We start from the raw sequence: 20,340 nt of genomic DNA on the forward strand, positions 1-20,340 counted from the left end.
TTCACATTATATAACAGCACATGCTAACTTTCTAATGACAATCAATGAGGAAGCAAAGGGGCTATCAAATATCTCTCAAGACTGCCAAACAATTAAAGAGAAAGTAATAATTCTGTTTACAAATCTAATATCTATCTGTCAACATCGAAATGTATCTTACTCAATTGTGTCTGTCCTACTTCAAGAGTTCAGTCTTCTTTCATGAAATTTATTGTCTATCGTTATATTAAACAATACATTAAATGCCGAATGAACAAAAAGGATATGGTCACTCACCTTCCAGAGTTTCCAAGATACTCATTAGCATACTTGACAGTAGCATTTGTGATACGAACAAGAGTATTACTGTCCTCCCAATAGTATCTCAACTGAGCTAACCAGTTAAAGTCACTCTCCTCACTTACACCTAAAAAAGACAATAGTAATACATTATTTCATATGTGTTAAGTTAACAGATATAATTGCGATGAGCATATCACTAAATAATACTTATCCTTAAACAAACTAGAGATGCATTGCAACTTGTTATGAAATGCAATGAGGATTACTGACATATAACTATGGTATTCAATTTGTACTGTAACTACTCTAGTATTACCTACAATTTCCATCGTGGAGAGAAATGTCTTAGTTCTATTTTTGGTAATTTCATGGTCTGGTAGAGAGCTCTGTTTTTAGGTCATACCTTGATTTGCCATGTCTTCCACTACATCCCTAGCATGCACCTCAATGGTAGTCAGAGCTCCTAATGTTGTACGGGTTTGCTTGGAAAGCTTGCCACGTACAAGAGCTACAATATCTTGAAGTTGAGACTCCAGCTTCTCATGATACTCCCTCAAACCCTGAGGGCCACCTCGTATAGCTTCATGAACTTCTTCTGTCCAGTAGATCTGAGAGACGCAGATAACCACCTGACCAGGCCATTCTTGAACCCAATTCCCTCTTGGCTCCACAGCATATGCCTACACATATCATGAAAAGTAAGAATAATTATCAGAATATTCTTCGATAAAACATTACAATAAGATGTAATCAGGTATAAGTCACAGCAGTCATTCCTGCACTACAAGAAATATTCCTATGTGGTACCTCTGTGCTAAAACATTGGGTTTAAATTCTCACCAGGACTTGTTTCACAAAGAAAATTTGCAGGAGTTTCTGCAATCATTGCATAGTCAAAAATAAATTTATAATACATGAATATAATCATAACGAGACATAACTAAGTAAATAACCATGTGACACATTTATAATAGAGATGTGATAACAGAATTTATAAACAAATACAATAATGTATGCACAGGATATAGTCATAAGAAAAAAATGCAGAGGTGAAATATTATAAGTAAAAGAATGCTGGAGTAATTGCAGTTGAAAATATACCATAGGACTCTTGATTTTGAGTGGCTGCAGAGTCCTTTTACTAAAGCATTTACTATTATGGCGTAGTCACCATGATTGAAAGTAGTTTATGAAAAATGCCATTAAAAGACAATGAAATTTCCCAGTTCAATTAACTTGAATCTTACCCCATGAGCATTTTCAACAACATCCCTGACACTCCTGAGCATGACATCTTGAACCTGTAATAGCCATTTCTCAACAGCACCTCTGGCTTCTGATGTTGAGATCACATCACTTAGCTTGACCTAGGAATATAACCAAATAAAACAGATTAGGGTGACCATGGCACAATAACCAAGAATACAATATTTGAATTTACAAATTGTGAAATAACAAATCAAGGACCATTATTAAGAGGTTACTTGTTAAAATCAGGACATCATTAAAACTGTTGGTTCTTATCCAAATTGAATGGGACAACTAAAAAAACTTGAAGTTCTAACAATCTCCTCCTGTGAGAACAACATGAAATTAATTGATTTAATCAGTAAAAATAATGACGATAGTTATAAATGTTGGCAATAAACACAATTTGCATTGGATCTGTTCATAAAATAATGTTTTTGAGCAAGTTTTGGTCTGACATGCAATTACATAATGTTGCATAATTTCAGAACCCATATCCAAGGGTTGGAGATTAAGTCTTAAAAAATATATGAGATTTGAAAGAAAAAAGTAATAAAACAAAGCAGAGCAAACTTTTCATGTTGCAAATTTATTACAAAACATATGGAGAGGGTGAACTCAACCCCCTTCTTTTTAGGGTTAGGGAATGGATCAGACCTATCTAACAAACACTATTATACGTTAACTCTTAACATTTAAGCTATTCCTTCAAGTATATGTCATTTAGAGCACTGACATACCTTCTCCCCTTCACTACTAAACATAGCATGAATGTCCAGTGCAGCATCAAAGTCTAACTTAGAAATGCCTTCAAAGCACTTCTTGAGATGGGGTTGGACACGCAGTGGATCCTTTGTCTCAGACAGAATCTCCAACATCTCGTCATTTGACAGGAAGAAGAATCTCAAATATGAAGAAAGACACATAACAGTTTAACATCATAGACAATGAAAAAATCACGGGCTCAATGAAATATACATGGTATCATTATAATCATAAACAAGTGGAGCGCCTCTGGCAGTCTCACCTGCATCATGTGATTCAACATATCAGCAGTGCTGACTTTGAAAACTACTTTAAAATAATTATTCACAAAAACACCAATCGTATGATGATAAAATACTACGTTCATTGACCCTAAATGATATTTGACCTTGATCATGTGACCTAAGACTTGTCAGTGTTACTTGATTACCCCAATGTCCACATTTCATAAACTTTGAAAGTTATAACAGCAATTTAATAATTACCTCCAACATGGCCAAAGTTCATTGACCTTAAATGACCTTTGACTTTGGTCATGTGACCTAAAACTTGCACGAGATTTTCAGTAATGCTTGATTACTCCTATGTCCAAGTTTTATGAACAAGATCCATACACTTTCAGAGTTATGATGGTTATTCAACAAATACTCCCAAATGGCCAAAGTTCAATGACCTTAAATGACCTTTGACCTAGGTCATGTGACGTGAAACTCAAGCAGGATGTTCAGTAATACTTGATTAACCTTATGGCCAAGTTTCATGAACTAGGTCCATATACTTTCTAAGTTATGCTGTCATTTCAAAAACTTAACCTTCGGTTAAGATTTGATCTTGACGCCGCGGCCGCCGTCGGAAAAGCGGCGCCTATGGTCTCACTCTGCTTTGCAGGCGAGACAAAAATAATAAAAGGTATTATTTATAATGCACCAAATGTGCCATGAAAGAAAAAAGAGAAAAATAATTATACAAATTAAGAAATTAAAGAAGTTAATGGCAATTAAGAATATCTTACGTAACTATACATTTTCTCACACCAAAGTGATTTTTAATGAAATTCAGAAGGGAATTTGATAAAATATTACCTTGGGAAGAAGAGCCTCTTTTTCTCCAGATAGGCATTGAGCCCCTTAAGGATACGATCCAGTAAGTTGTTGCTATCCTGGAGCTTCTCTAAGATTCCTGTCAGAGATGTAGCAGCCAACACCTAACACAGGATTTAACGAAAAATAAGGTTTGCTTTGAATCATACAAGTGCCTATGAGGTATCAGATTACCTCAAACTGTATTGCTATTTCTCTGTGTGTTTCCGGTCTAACAAATATACATTTTTTCCAGAGGCATTCACGACTTGTCCCAGGATGAAATTCAAACTCAAATACCTGGGGGGGGGGGGGGGGTGGGATTAGGAAGTGGTTGTGTTTAATAGTTATATCTGATACCTTTGGGTCCTTGGATGTGTGTTTCATGATTTCCTTCCAGTGACGATCCACCGTCTGGAAGAGTCTACCTTCCTCAGGCATTTGTTGCATGATATCTTCTGAACTAAAGATGGGTTCTAAGTAGAGCCATTGAGCCTGTACCTTCAACCATTCATCAATGGTTTCCTGGATGTGTAGTAGTCTCTCCTCCCAAACCTAATGAATATATAAATAAAATAAGAAACATTTTGATCATATTTTTTCATCTTGAGGGAGTCAGGATCAATGTAGTTAGCACACAAACAGGAAGATGAAAAACACAACTGTAAAGATGGCTTCTTCCCCTTTTCTTTTTCTTAAATATGGCATAATCAAATTACAAAGAATTGGCCGAAGTAATTCTGGACTTGAAATATGAAAGTTTGTCTGATCTGTAATCTACATGAAAATCAAACAATGTAAATAACAATTCTGGTAGTGAATGGTATAAAAGGAAATGGAAGACCAAGGATTAGATGGAAAGACATTGTGAAGGAGAATAGCAGTAAGGTTGATCTGAACAAGGGGAATGCTGAACAAAGGAAGAAGAAGAAAGAGGGTATTTCATCATGGCATGAGGGTCAGTAACCCTTTGTAGGAGGGATATGCTAACTGAAATAATGATGATGGTATTGAGGAGGAAAAAATAGGGTAAGGAAAATAGATTTATGTCTTCTGTCTCAATTACCTTTATTTCCTTTTCAAATGGCTTGATGAAAGGAGAACCTCTCATTGTCTGGGTTTTTACAATCTGATCATCCAGCATGGTCTGGATTTCATCTACAGAAGCTAGGATCTTGACTCCTGTATCTCTGTATGCAGTCAGGCCAAAAAACACAGATTCCCAATCCTCAAGCATACGACCCATGGCTTTCTCCAATGAGTATTCCTGTGACACAGCAATCATTCATGAAAATCAATTAAAAAGGTTACAGTATAAGGTAGGATGAATATTATTTTTAAATGAAACATTAAAAAACTTTGAATTCCCAATCTCTCAAGGGTCTTAATTACCTAATAGCATACACATATTGAAGCAAAAATAAAAAGCAAAATATACTGTTTGAAAATTGTATAGATTGTTATACTTTATGTTATTTATACAATACTTGTATTCATTATACCTTTGTAGCTGCTGCACTGATTGATTCAAACTGCTCCATGTAAGTACCCAAGTTGAGTTTAAGAACCTTACGTAGAGTACTTCCAGAATCAGGGGTTAGGTCAAAACCAGCAATATCAGACATCTTTGACCAGTGACGGGTTCTAATACCAGGGTTGCAGAGGATAGCAATTGTGGGAATAAATTCCTGAAAAAAAAAATTATTATTCTTATATTATTTGTAATCATTAGGTGTGCTATAATATTTATTCAAAATATTTTGCAATACCTTAAGCAGGGTTGTTGATTTTTTTTATTTTTTAAAAAAAATCAAAAAAATCGGATTTTTTTTATTTAAATCGGATTTTTATGATTTAAATAAGATTTTTTGATTTTTTTCCAACGAAAAATAATGGTCACACTTAACAAGTTTTAAACTATATTTAAACTGTTTTACACCAATAATAGTGGTCAAGTAGTCTTTTGAACATTGTGTATTGTACTATTTGACACAATAATCCACTTATATACAGGTAATTTTTTTTATTTTTTTTTTATTTATTTGCATTATAGAGAGGGACATTTTATGGAAGCCCAAGTAATGTTATGTATTATGTATACATTTAAACTCTTGAAATTTTTATATCAGTCAGTTCAAAACATCCGAAGTGTTACTCCAATGCATGAAGTACTCAAAGAACTTGAGAATTTCCACCAAAATTGACATTATTAAAGGCCTGTTAGGGTTCCTATACTGCCCTTGGGAATTCTAGCTGGGAATATTTCCTAGAATTATCACATGGGGGATTTTAGCTAGGAATATTTCCTAGAACTATCAACACTTGCCCAGCAACTTTCCCATTTTTAAATTCTTACTTATTAAGTATACATGTGTACTTTGAAATTGTGTAATTGAATGTATGGGTATTGATAAGAAAATACACAAGCATGCAAATATACATGTAATTCTTATCAAATGTACACATATGCCTTCAACTTAAGTAATTGAAAGAATGGGTATTAATAGTAACAAGAAGGAGGTACATACAAGAAGTTCAGCTGTTTTGTAAAAGTATCCAAGTTGTGGACTTTGAGCACCTTTGTAGATTTTATATGTTATTTTATTGAAGATTTAACAGTTTGGTGTACGTACAGAGAGTTATTTATCATTACTTCGTTAGAAACTTGTTGTTTTCATCAGTTTTGCTTGTTTTACAATTTGAAAATAAAACAGTGGTGTTAAATCAGACTCCATGAGGGTGTATCATTCTTTTAAAGTATCTCTAAAGCATGTGGAACAGAAATGAAAATGATTACATTGAAAGTATCTGTTAAGAAGAAGAGAAAATAGAGAAAACTAATTTTTTTCATAAAAGTTGATTTAAATCAGTGATTTTTTTGAAAAAAATCAAGTGATTTAAATCGCGATTTAAATCATGATTTAAATCGACATGATTTAAATCAAACAACCCTGACCTTAAGAGCAGGTCAGAGTTTTTTTTAACCAAGGGAATGAAATGGAAATAGCTGTTTTAAAATTGAAAACTGAAATAGATGAAAACAATATAATTTGCATTCCATATTTCAGAATGTGATCGGGATGATGAACCCACCTTAAATTCTTTGATCTGTTCCTGTACTGTATTGCAGACCTTAATGGCTGCCCATCCCGTCTCTTCTTCAGCTGGTTTAGCTTCTTCCTCTGCTGGTGCATCATCTCTTTTCTTTCTCTTTGGTGGTGCATTCTTCTCCTTCTCTGCCTCTTCTTTTTTCTTGGCATTGACGAATCCTTTGGTTATCTTGTAGATGTCTCTCCAGTATTCATCGGCTTCTCCTTCAATGGACTCCGAGTTGAGTTCTAGGAAAGCACCATCCATCCATCTGACGCAAAGTTTCAGAATTTAAGATCGATTGGTTTTGAAGAAAGATCAAGATATACTTCTATTTCCTACTCTTTAGTTAACACTTACTACACATTGATTAAAATCAAAATCTTCATTTGAATCAAATATTTCATATAGGTTTTAGAAAAATAAGATACCCATACAACACCCACTTAAAAAATTATAGAACTTTTGCAAATATTCCATTGCAGCAAAACCATTCTATCTTTTAAAATGGGTATTACTGCAGAATAATTGGAAATTGTATTAAACAAATTATAGTTGCAGAAACATAAGCACAGAGAAGTGAAAATATGCATATAACAATGATTATCTATATTAAGTGTTTAACAATGTATTAAAAACATGCATTTCAGTTTGCGTGATTTTCCAGTCCAGTGTAGTATGAGAGCGTATTGCGCAGAGCACCGAAATCTAACAAATATACAATGGGCTAGTGCATTAAATTTGCAGTTCAATATGGTACCAGATTGAACAGTCTCATGCATATGCACAAACTCACTTCTTTTCCGCTCTCTGCCACTTGACAACAAGACTAAAAAGCCTCTGATATGGTTCAATGGCAGTGGTTATCAGATCAACTTCAGGATAATCGGTCCCGTCCCACTTGAACAGTTTCTCCTCCTGGGAAAAGAAAAATGCACATAATGAATAATAATAATAATAAGACATTTATAATGCGCAAAACATATCCACTCTATTAGGGGTGCTCAAGGCGCTTACAATAAACTTAACTCACTACTGGTACAACTTACAATTTGGCCATTAGATAAGTTTTCAAACTGGCCTTGAAATGTTCTACTGATCTACAGTCTTTTAGTTTAGTAGGATTGATTGATTGATTGATAAAAAATTAACGACACTATCAACACATGCGTGTCATATAAGTGTCGGACAGTTAATCTGGAAAGGTTACTATAATACAGTACAAATTACCCTAATGCAACTTTACAAAGGAACAGGATTATAAATTAGTAATTATCAGTAATAAATTAATACGTTAACTACTTCCCCGGGATAACTTCCCTACTCTTTACGAAAAGAGGAGTAGGTTTTTTAACGTGCAAATGGTGTGACTCTCCTTTACACGGGACCGACGGCTTAGAGTCTCCTCCGAAAGACTAGACAATTGGAATAAAATACCTCGCCCAAGGGTATACCTGTTGTGATTGGGATTCGAACAGTTTCCCACCTAAAATCTAATAAAAAGATTGATCTCCTTTAGGAAATTTACAATACATAATCGTGAAATATCTCTAAATAATGTCTTAAGGTCAGGAACATCGTAAAAGTTAGTACGAATATGTGCAAAATCAGCACATTCAATGAGGATGTGTTTAACTGTAAGTGTACAATTACATGATATGCATTGAGGTGGATTTTCTCCTGCAAATAAATATGAAGATTGTTCCATAGACGGGGAGCAGCTGATGCAAATGCATGAGCTCCCCATGACCGTCTGGTTTTTGGAATATAAAGATCGAGAGTAGAAGTCTTAGAAGAGCGAAGACCAGAGCGACCAGGTTTGCGAAAATCAAGAAGAGATGAGATGTATTCTGGTGAAGAGAAGGTCAGCGCACGATATGCTATCAGAAGAATTTTATAGGTGATACGATGTTGAACAGGAAGCCAATGAAGGGACTTAAGGACTGGTGTGATATGGGAAGACCTCCGCGTATAGGTAACTAGACGTGCAGCGGCATTCTGAACAAGTTGGAGCCTTGTAATCTTTGTTCAAAATTAAATGACTGGGTCAAACCTTGAGTTAATTGTTATAAATTGCATTTTCCACCTGTCCATTATCATGTCAACCATGTTATATTTTTTTTTCAAATTAGATGTTACTTGGTTGCCATGACAATGGATTTATATGTTATTTGCATGTTAACAGCAAACATATCTATTGTTACCCTAAAGTTGAGGGAAATGAAAGAAAAATCAGATTATACAGTCCTTTTTAAAAATCAAAACTTCTACTGTTCTTGGGTAAATGATCCGTTGCTATGGCAACAGGCCATTTGGAACATTGATATTTATCGTTGAATTCAAGTATTACCAAGGCAACATCAATGTTTATTATTTTAATTAGTTCATGCAGAACACTGACTGTATTATTTTCCCCTAAATTAGTTGAGTAGGTCAGACCTTACGAATGCACATTAAGTTAATATTCATTGTATCTTTCACCTGTTTTTAACCTTATCATCCACTTTTTTTAAAAATTAGATGTTATTTGGTTGCCATGGCAATGGCTTAAGATGTTATATTTATAAATTTAGTCACAAACATATCTCGATTAGTACCTTGAAATTAGGGAAAATGGAATGATGATCATACCGTACATGTATTCTACATTTTTATCAATATTTTTACCTTTCTAGAGGGAAATAAGCTGTTGCCATGGCAACGGGCCCTTTGTAAAATTGTTCCTTTTTAAATTCAATTCAAGCATTTCCAAAGCAACATAATATTTTATCTTTATAAAGAACTCCTGCAGAACAATTTTGTATTTTTTGTTCAAATGAGGGGGTCAAAACTTAAGCATACAGATTAAGTCAATTCCAATTGTATTTTCCACCTGTCCATTGTCTTGTCAAACATGTTATTTTTGTAAATTAGATGTTATTTGGTTGCCATGGCGATGGCTTGAGATGTAATTTACACATTTAGCAACCAAAATATCTTTGTTAAGCACTGTAGAATTAGGGGAAATTAAAGATATATCATATTCTACAACTTTTTTTAATCAAAATTTTTATTTTTCTGGGAAAAACAAGCCGTTGCCATGGCAACGGACCAATTGGAACTATCTTGATGATCTTGAATATTTCTAAATTTCATATGTATTCAATTGGGAGCCTGAAAAATTATCATTTTGGTCATCTATATCATGTTTATTTACCATTTATATGGGAATGTATGTTGTTTTGGAGAAATTAATCCGTTGCCATGGCAATGGCCGACAATGGCATTTATAAATTTACCTCCCATCTTTAAAATAAATCTTATGGCATATACTAATACTTGTAAAAGTTTTATGCTTTAGTCAAAATTTGCACAATTGTTGTGATTTTTGGAGCTAATCCGCTCTACTATAATTGAGATTATGCCTTTTGATGATATCATGAAGGGGAAGAGTGTAGATGTTGAAGAGTTGTGGCCCAAGGACCGACCCCTGGGGCACAGAGAAGGGAAGATAAACTGTGCCCGAGACAGCTCCACGTACACACACCCTCTGTGATCTGTTTGAAAGATAAGACATCAACCACTGGTGAGCCCGTCCACCAATGCCGATAGACTGAAGTCTCTCCAGCAGTATGGCATGGTCAACTGTATCGAATGCACTACTGAGATCGAGCAGGATCAACCCTGTAACTTTTCCATAATCCATTCCAGTGAGGATATCATTTTGCACACGTAAAAGGGCAGTCTCAACACTGTGTTTCTCTCGGTAAGCTGATTGGAAGTTGTTCTGAAGGTCATTTTCAGTAAGGAAGGACCTAATACGTATTGAAACAATACGTTCAATAACCTTCGATAAGAAGCTTAGATTTGCCACAGGTCGATAACTTAAAAATTCTTGCCTGTCAAGATTTGCTTTCTTCAGGAGAGGCTTAACGAGAGCCTGTTGCATAGATGCTGGAAAACTAGCACTCCGAAGAGATTTGTTGACAATGTCTGTAATATATGAAGCAAAGTCATCAATGCATTCTTTATCAAGGAAGTAGGAACTGGATCTAGCTCACATGACGATGTTGGAGAATCCACAACAACCCTCCTGATCTCACTTACAGAAGCCGGAGCAAAGTCAGTCATCAATGGAACAGGCAATGATTCACATTGCTGCACACGTTGTATTAACTGCAGGTCGGCGTCAATATCATCACGTATCTTGGTGACCTTGTTAAAGAAGAACTGGCAAAAATCCTCAGCCAGTATCTGGTCAGAAGAGGTAACTGGAAGAACGGACTCTTTCTTACGATGAAGCAAGGTATCTACTACAGTGAAAAGATGTCTTTGATTGCCTTCACATTCTTCAACACACTCTGAGTAGTATTTTGTTTTTGCCTGCTCAATTTCCTGAGAAACAACCTGTCGTTGTTTCTTATACAATTTGCGGTCCTCTTCACTTCTTGTGTTTCTCCACTTATGCTCTAGGCGTCTCCTATGACACTTAGCTGCATGAATTTCCTCAGTCATCCATGGACTTGAAGGTTTGATGATAACACTCCTAGTCTTTTTAGGTGCTAGCTTGTCAAGAAGACTGTTTAGAGAAAGATTTTAACTGTCGATAGACGAAGAGAGGTTGCTATTCTCAATATCAATCTGCGACAGAGATTCATGGACTCCAGATCGGAATTTTTCTCTGTTCATCGATCGTAGAGGGCGAGTTGTTACAGTCCTACGAGAAGGAGACGGTTTCTTTAAATCAAGATTACAGTGGACAGCATGATGGTCAGACAGTCCCAGGATAACAGATACATGGGAAACTATAGTTGATGACTCCCGAGTAATTAGCAAGTCCAGTGTATGGCCATGAACATGAGTCCCTTCTTGTACGAGCTGCTTCATTCCATATGAAGAAAGTATGTTTCTAAACTGCTTAGCCCGTACATCGTTCCAAACATCGACCCATATATTGAAGTCTCCTGTCAGGATAACCTCAGATGGCTCAAGAACAAGTGAGTCAAGTAGAGCCGCAAATTCCTCAAGGAATAGACTGTAAGGTATTCGTTGTCCTTGCTCTTCCACTACTTCTGGACGATAGATGACAAGGAGAACAAGGGAACGCAACTGGCATGACACACGAGCTCGATAAACTTCAAAAGACTTGAAATGTGGTACAGCTTCTGACTTGACTGACAGTGCAGATTTGTACAACAATCCCACACCACCTCCACCTTTTCCTTGTCGAATCGAATGATTGAAGGTGTATCCTTCAGGTGTACAGTTTCCTATAATAACATCATCATAATCCTTCAACCAGGTCTCAGTCAGTGCAACAATGTCAAAATTATTATCAGTTATGAATTCAACGATATCGGTAGCCTTATTTCTTACTGACCTAGCATTCAATGTGCACATGTTTGTCAAGAGTCTGATAGGTACTACTGATATTAAGTTTCTTGAGTCAGACCCACGACATGAAGAATGACATGTACGATGTCCTCGGCGTGTTGGTTGACAGAGCATATACCATAGTCCTGTAGTTTTTTATATGTACCTAGTGGTATCCTAAGCTCTGCACACTTAGGTTGAATAGACAATAGGTCTTCTCTGATGTAGGTAATAGCAGGCATTATTACAATAGTAGCTATAATGGTCCAGAGACTCACAACAATCACTAAGCAAGTGCTAGCCATAGCTCTGCATTCATGTTCTAGTCACACAATAGAAGAGAAACACAATAGCTATTGTCATCAATACTGCTGTAATGGTTGACCATTTGCTCATACATGAACATGAAGAAAAACACAAGTTCATCAGTACTCGTTCAATAGTTGTCAGTCCATCACAAATAAGATCTAGCAGGATCCTGGAGTAATACTAAAGAGACTAATAAATTCAGAATACTACTCTTCAAATAATCAGAAGGAATTAAACAAAATCACAGAGCTCAACTACAGGTGCAACCTCCTGGCGCCACTCAAAATATCATATAACTCGCAAATTTGAAATTCGACTTAATCATATCTTAATGAAAGTTGATAGGCTCATGAATTTATAAAAAGATGTGTTTCAAATGAATGGAAAAGGCAACTCTCATTCTAATTTCTTTTCAACAATATTGCAACAATGTTAATGAATCATTATAACTTTACTTATAAAGGATAAAATAGTTCAGATTTTGATGCAACTCTATCTGTGAAAGTCGTTCAATTGCGATACAAATATGTTTGGGAGAATTGAATACCTTGTTGATGAAGTTGATAGTATCTTGTGCATCTACTAATCTCTTCTGAACAGCTCTAACATCATTTACATATTGGACCATCATGTCTAATTCTCCATACTCTGCAAATTCTGCTACTCTCTTGCGAATCTTCTCCAGCTCAATCATGAGCTTCTCCCGTTTCTCCAAGAGTTCACTTTCTCCCTTCCTCTTGGATTTCTCAACCAACTACAATTTCAGAAAAAAAGAAAGTTAAAGTTAAAAGAAAGTTTTAAATAAAAAACTGAGTGTGCTAAGAATTGGTGCTCAGCGTGAAATATGAATTTGATCTTCAATGAATAATGTATACAAATGTATATTATGAAAATTTTCATAAAAACATCACTTAATTCTCTTTCCCACTCTCTTAGTATTTATATTGTTACAAGAATATAAAAAGACAGTAAAATAAAGAATTCTAACCTCTTCATTGTCATCAAAGATAGGCTGAATATTGCTTGGCCACATGAGCACTGTTTTGTTGAGTTCAATATGATCAAGCTGGAATAGGTAGATATCAAGGAGGAAATTCATCTTTCGTCTGCTGTCTTCAATGCGCTTCTTTAGTCCCTTGATTCCTTCAATACGAGCCTTCTCAATGTATGAAATCATCTCCATCATCTCTTCTGAGCTCTCAGGTGTCTTCAGTGCACGCTCTTTGATTGTCTCAAACTCCTTGCAGATGCTACAATGCCAAGGGGGAATACAGAAGTAAATTTTATCCAATATAAGTGTAAATAAAAGGCTTTCTGGTGTTTAAGACTGACATTTCCTAATTTCCCACCACCACCATCTACATTGCTATACACAATGTTTGTTCAGTTTAATCTTACAATCAAATTATAATATACCTTTCATTCTCCTGTCTGTGGTCTGATGCTACTCTGTCTAGTAGTGTGTTTGCATAACCCCTAGATTTCTCAGCCAAACCTCTCTTGAGATCCTCACAATCTAGACGGACCATGTCGAAGTGAACGATGCTATCAAGACTCATAATCTCTTTAGCCAAATTACGGAATTCCTCAATGTACTGCAAGAATAAAAAGAGGAATAAATCTTAATACAAATGATACTGCTACTACAAAAGCCAAACCTGATTTTCAATTTAAAAATTAGCTTATACATGCTAAAACTTTAATCAGCCCAGAGCTTCCAACCTTAATTTTGAAGAAAAAAAAAATTATTCTTTAATTTTTTTAATCCTATTTTTCAAGCTTAATATCCTATTTTTTCTCAAAATTTTTGAAAAACATATTTAAACCATCATTCTTATAAGTTTTTAAAAATCATACTTCTAGGGGGGAAATGTTATTTACTGACAATTTCCCCTTCAAAATTCTACTAAATAGGATAAATCCTACTAATTAGCAGCTCTGCAGCATATTTTCATTTAATAAAGAAAAAACAATGCATTTCCAGATCTGTCATAATTTAAAGAAAGTATTTGTATCACATAGTGTTTAAGTTCTGATTATTAGATAGGGCTTACCTTGCAGTATTCTTCAAATGTGTGTTCATCTTCAAGGAATTGATTGACTTTGCCCTGAGCTTCTCCATTGCACAAGTGTTCATATTTCTCCACTGGATTATAATAATAATAAAAAATGTGGAAATCAAATAAATTAGAATCAATCAACTGAGGCATAATTTTGACACCTTTGCTTGACTAAACAAATCAATGCTTGGATTAATATGTTATCTAGGATATATCACAACTGCAATCTAATATCAATTTAGATAAAAGTTGACTCTTATTAGAACAACACTCTTTTTTAGAAATACTATTAAATATTTGCAGCATGATAATAGAAAATAGTGAGGCATCATAAAGAATTGATGATTTACTGACTTGAAACCTCATATTAATAATTTGACAGAGAGAGAGAGAACAAAAAATGCTTACTATATGAATCCAGGTGAGCGCTAGGCTCTTCAAAGTTCAGCTTACAGGCTTCCTTTAGTTTGCTTCTAGCTAATTTAACAACATGCTCAGCCACCATGACATCAATGCTACTGAGCTCATTGGTACCAGAGAGCCAAGATTGGACAGTAGGAACACTCTGCATTGTCTTGGTCAGCTGAAGAACTACAAAGAGGAGGCATTCTTCAAGATCTGAGTAGTATGGGTAGAACTCCATCTTGTCATTGTCGTAGGTCAGTTCCATTTTAAAGATAGGTAGGTGCTGCTTATCATCCATATCAAACAGCTCCACCCATGCTTCAATAGATCGTACAATCAGCTGCTTCAACTAGGTCAAATTAAAAATCAATGTTCTATTAAACCTGACGCTCGATGAATTTAAATAGTGAACAATGTATCGAATTTCAAGTTAATATTTTGAATAATACAGCTTGGGTCCTAGGGAAGGAGAAAATATATATTACCTGATTTGATATGAGAGTAGAGACACTGCAGTAGAATGATTCTAGTTTCTCAGGAGAAACATCTGACAGTCTTTTTCTATCCATAAACACATTAAGCACTTCTGGCCACCAGCTGTGCATCAGTCTGAAAGATGATAATAATCATGAAATAAAAATAATGCCAGTTCTCAAATATAAAAAGCACAGTATGGATTTCTGTGAAGACAGAAGATGCTACCCACAATTACCTCTAAGTACAGAGGCAGCATGACTACAAATGATGTGTTGATGCTGTTGTGTTTGTAAGACTGTGCTAACAGTCAACGTCGAGGGCTCAATCCCCTTTATGTACACATGATCTGAATATGATCGGACATCTTGGAATAGATTAAATCATCTCAACTTCTAAATTCATTGTATCCAGTTTTATGTCTCTGAGTTCCTAAATACTACATCTGGCGACGAGAATGGCTGGAATAGGTCTTGTAGCACCTAACCCATTCCTAGCAACCCCAGGAGAACCTCCTGTGCCTTGGTCACGATGGATTTTGAGCTTCAAAACGTATTTGACTGCAAGCGGGTTGGACACAGCGGAGATACCCGACCTCCGCCGCCGCGCAATCCTGATCCACTGTTTGGGCGCAGAGGGGCAGCGGATCTTCGGACAGCTGGAAGTGTCTACTACCGGTACGTACGATAAAGCTGTTGATGAACTTGAGAAATATTTTGGGCCAAAAACAAGTGTGATGATTGAACGATATCGTTTCCGACAGAGAGTACAAGGTCATGGGGAGCCAGTAAAACAATATGTGGCAGCCATAACCGAACTGGCATCCAAGTGCAAGTTTGGCACCTTAAACGATGAACTGGTTAGAGATCAACTAATCGAAAAGACGTCTATTCCCCGTATTAGAGAACGTCTGTTAATGGAGGATGACGGTCTGACACTTAAGAAGGCGCTCGATCTAGCGATCCAGATCGAAGCCGCAATGCTGGACGCCAAGCTCCTCAAACAACACGATGTGACTGTGAGTGCCAGTACAGGACATAGTCATACTGCACATCACGCAACTCCAGTACAGAACATCAAACGACCATATCATAACAAAGCCCGCTCTAACCATGCTAACTTGAAGTCGTGTTCGAACTGCGGACGGACACACCCTCCGAAAGCGTGTCCAGCGTTTGGAAAACGTTGCAATTCGTGCTCGAAGATGAACCATTTCTCTAACGTATGCAGATCTACCAAGAAAAGTGCATCTTCAGTTCGACACGTTGATGAACCAATAGAGGGCGACATAGCAAGCAGCGTGTTCACACTCTCAGACCGGATTTCTTCAGCAAATTCAGGTCAGTTCAAAGAATGTGAAGTGCAGATTGCTGGTACTAACCTCTCTTTGATGATTGATGTGGGGGCCAAAGTGTCAATTCTTAGTGATAAACTGTATCATCGACATTTCTCACATTGTAGCCTGTCATCGACATCGAGCAAGCTCATAGCATATGGTGAACCACCTACACTGATTTCCGTTCTGGGCACGGTTGAGCTTCCTGTCGGGTACAAGGATGTACATCTCGACAGCTTTACGTTCTACATAGCGAAGGGCGAGAGCCTTATGGGAGTCAATCTGTTCGACGCCCTAGGATTTCAGATGAACGACCACACTGGTGAACGCATTCGGCTCATAGACAATGCGTATAGAGAACGCTATGCTGCACTTTTCAACGAGTTTGGTAAATGCAAAGGATATTGCCATGCACCAAGGGTGGATTCCTCAGTCCCACCTACTGCACAGAGTCTCCGTCGACTTCCGTTAGCTGTCAGGGATGAAGTCTCAAAGGAACTTCATAGGCTTGAATCCGATGGCATCATCGAGCGCATCGATTCATCCCCGTGGGTGTCTAATCTGGTCATCGCACGCCGTAAGAATGGAGATCTTAGACTTTGTGTAGATTTGAGGGCAGTCAACAAGGCAATCATTCCGGATAAGTATCCACTTCCTACTATGAATGAACTTTCAGCTTCATTCCACGGAGCTAAAGTTTTCTCTAAACTAGACATGAGACGTAGCTATCTCCAGGTTCCGCTAGCAGAGCAGAGCCGCCATCTCACTGCATTCAACACACACATAGGCATGTTTCAGTATCGCCGTATGCCCTATGGACTGAATTCAGCACCTAGCGCGTTCCAGAAAATCGTTTCTTCAGTTCTAGCTGGAATCGAGGGCACGTTGAATCTCCTTGATGATGTGGTAGTCTTCGGAGAGGACAAGGCTCAGCACGATCAACGATTAGCAGAAGTCATGACGCGCCTCGCCAAGCATAACTTGACGCTCAACGAGGCCAAGTGCACGTTCGCTGCTTCGGACATTGATTTTCTGGGATATCATGTCACTGCAAGTGGTCTAACGCCTACACTCGACAACGTTGCAGCTATCAGAACACTCCCAGCCCCAACGAATGTGAAGGAGCTAGCCTCATTCTTGGGAACAACGAACTTCTACCGCAAATTCGTGCCACAATACGCAGAATTGCAGAACCTCTGCAGAAGCTTCTCCGGAAGGACGCGCTTTGGGAATGGCACAACGCACAAGAGACCGCATTCAACACGCTCAAAAGAAGAATCGCAGAGCCGCCAGTTCTCGCTCACTTCACTCCAAGCGCTGAAACGTACGTGACTACAGACGCGTCAGCGTTCGCTATCGGAGCAGTGTTATCGCAAACGATCGACGGCAGTGTACGTCCAGTCGCATTCGCATCTCGGGCGTTGTCGGACACAGAGCTAAAGTATTCTACAGGAGAACGCGAAGCTCTCGCATGCATCTATGCCTGCGAACACTGGCATATGTACCTCTACGGTCGCAAGTTCACACTTCGTACTGACCATCAAGCCTTAACAACCTTGTTGAGCACTTCAGGATCTGGACACCGCCCACTCCGCATCTACAGATGGTCAGATCGACTGCACCAATATGATTTCAAGGTCGAATATCTCGCGGGTTCACGCAACCGAGTAGCAGATATGCTTAGCCGTACACCGAACGCGAATAGCAATCGCGATAGCCATGCAAGAAGCGACATCGAAGACGACGTCGAAGACTACGTTCTTATGGTGATCTCTCACGTGACCGCAAAGCTTGTGACGCGTGAGCAGCTGAAAACAGAGTCAGCCGCAGATGCAACTCTACAGAAGGTCTGTCATTATCTCCAAACAGCATGGCCTAGAGAGATTTCCGAAGACATCGTTCCATATCATCGTGTTCGCAATGAGCTAGCTATCTTCGACGACACGTGTATCGCCCGTGGCACCCGAGCGGTAATCCCGAAATCGCTTCAACATCGTGTGTTACAAACCGCACATGAAAGTCATCCAGGTGTGGTGAAGATGAAGCAACGATGTCGCGAAGCAATCTGGTGGCCAGCGATCGATCGACGCGTAGAAGATCTCGTCAGATCTTGTGAAGCGTGTACTCTCAGCGAGAAAACTCAACCGCGGCCAGCACCACTGCAGCCGACCCCATGGCCGAAGAAGCCATGGCAGCAACTTCAAGTCGACATCTTTGGGGAAGTCCAAGCCGCTCCTCTAAGTCAGCGATTTTTGTTAGTTGTACACGACCTCCATAGCAAGTGGCCTGAGATAGCAGCAACAAGCTCAGTCACTACGACATCAGTCATTAGCATCTTGGAGAAGATGTTTACCAAGTGGGGTCTTCCAGAATCTATCACCACGGACAATGGACCACAGTTCACGTCTGAACAGTTCGAAGAATTCCTAGCCGTTAATGGAATTCAACATCGCCTCACAACTCGCTACAACCCTCAAAGCAATGGCGGCGTAGAGCGTTTCAACCGGGTAATCAAGGAGAGCTTGAAAGCGAATCTCGCAGATGGAATGACCTTCGATGGGGCCATCCAGACCCTACTACGCACGTATCGCTCAACACCTCATTCGCTAACCGGAAAAACTCCAGCAGAGTTGATGTTGGGACGGAACCTCCGTATGCCATTCAACATCCTGAAACCACCGGTTTCAGAGCCTGCAAGCACACAGGCTGAAGCGAGAGAGATTGAGAGGAAACAGCGAGCAGAACCGCGAACTGTTCGTCGTTCTCAGCGTCTAAGGAGACGACCTGGATATCTACGAGATTACAGATCTTAAATCCTTAGAGCCGACAAGTATTGAGCATAGAAATTAAAAAACTGGAACGTTTAAGTTTTGGACTCATATGAAACAATTGCTCAATATAGGCGAATAAAATTTCAGGCTTGTTGTTAATAAACAAGTTTTATTTTCTGGACTCATAAACTTTTGAACTCATATCTGGACTTAGTTATATAACATTATTCATCTCTTTAAAGGAGGGAAATATGTTGTGTTTGTAAGACTGTGCTAACAGTCAACGTCGAGGGCTCAATCCCCTTTATGTACACATGATCTGAATATGATCGGACATCTTGGAATAGATTAAATCATCTCAACTTCTAAATTCATTGTATCCAGTTTTATGTCTCTGAGTTCCTAAATACTACAGATGCTATATTTAAAGTAATATTCATCTCTTTCATAAAATTTGATTAATAAAAATAAGGCAGTTGGATAGAATTAAGGCATTTTCTTATTGTTAAGTGATTACTATTTCTATCTAAAATAACTCAGAACACAAGTCTTTTGTTATGGGAATTGTATTTTAGATTGATTACTAAAAAATAACTAATAGCCATGCACTTCTTAACATTATACTAGAACTTAAAACTCAAAATATTTAGTAACTAAAGTGCATAAATTGGCTATATGCCAACTAATGTTAATATTAAATTAGCGTCCACGTTTTTTAGTGATGGTGAAGCAAATAACATCCCAACAAGACTGCAGTCACTCACCTCTCTTCCATCTTCTCACACTCGAGGATAACATTGTTTTTCAGATGTTCACATTCTACAGGACCTTGAGCCCTTTGACCTTTGAGATCAACCAGTAAGAGCTTTCCAAGGCTTGTCTGACACATTCCCAGTACAATCTGCATGGAAGGATGGGTGATGTGGAGATTGCATTGCATCACTTCTACTGCATCCAAATAATCATTGTGCCAAGGACTGGAGTAATCAAGACCACTATAAGAAAAATAAAAGATACAACTGCAAATAATTAATAATTTACCATTCTCTGTAATGTGTAATCTCAAAGGTGATTCCATTAATTTACATATTGGATTGTTCAGTTGCAACAGATAACATTCTAACCAAAACAAAAATCAGTGATCCCAAGAACAGACATATATGTCTATA

At 37.7% G+C, this 20,340-nt stretch overlaps 1 protein-coding gene across 1 annotated transcript in view; it reads right to left on the bottom strand.

Moving 5' to 3' along the window:
* Positions 1-20,340, bottom strand: part of LOC129256715 (dynein axonemal heavy chain 12-like) — a 67,821-nt gene that overhangs the window by 43,236 nt on the left and 4,245 nt on the right. The window contains exons 3-19 of the mRNA XM_054894878.2: positions 19,936-20,166; positions 15,076-15,199; positions 14,594-14,939; positions 14,180-14,271; positions 13,542-13,720; positions 13,114-13,375; positions 12,673-12,879; positions 7,261-7,382; positions 6,468-6,735; positions 4,877-5,062; positions 4,441-4,641; positions 3,735-3,929; positions 3,378-3,499; positions 2,271-2,433; positions 1,530-1,649; positions 686-962; positions 277-406 (exon numbers count right to left, since the gene is read on the bottom strand). Of these exons, the coding sequence (XP_054750853.1) occupies positions 277-406; positions 686-962; positions 1,530-1,649; positions 2,271-2,433; positions 3,378-3,499; positions 3,735-3,929; positions 4,441-4,641; positions 4,877-5,062; positions 6,468-6,735; positions 7,261-7,382; positions 12,673-12,879; positions 13,114-13,375; positions 13,542-13,720; positions 14,180-14,271; positions 14,594-14,939; positions 15,076-15,199; positions 19,936-20,166 (3,225 nt within the window). The remainder of the gene's footprint in view (positions 1-276; positions 407-685; positions 963-1,529; positions 1,650-2,270; positions 2,434-3,377; positions 3,500-3,734; positions 3,930-4,440; positions 4,642-4,876; positions 5,063-6,467; positions 6,736-7,260; positions 7,383-12,672; positions 12,880-13,113; positions 13,376-13,541; positions 13,721-14,179; positions 14,272-14,593; positions 14,940-15,075; positions 15,200-19,935; positions 20,167-20,340) is intronic.

This window comes from Lytechinus pictus, chromosome 3 (genome assembly GCF_037042905.1).
Source record: "Lytechinus pictus isolate F3 Inbred chromosome 3, Lp3.0, whole genome shotgun sequence".
Classification (NCBI taxonomy): domain Eukaryota; kingdom Metazoa; phylum Echinodermata; class Echinoidea; order Temnopleuroida; family Toxopneustidae; genus Lytechinus; species Lytechinus pictus.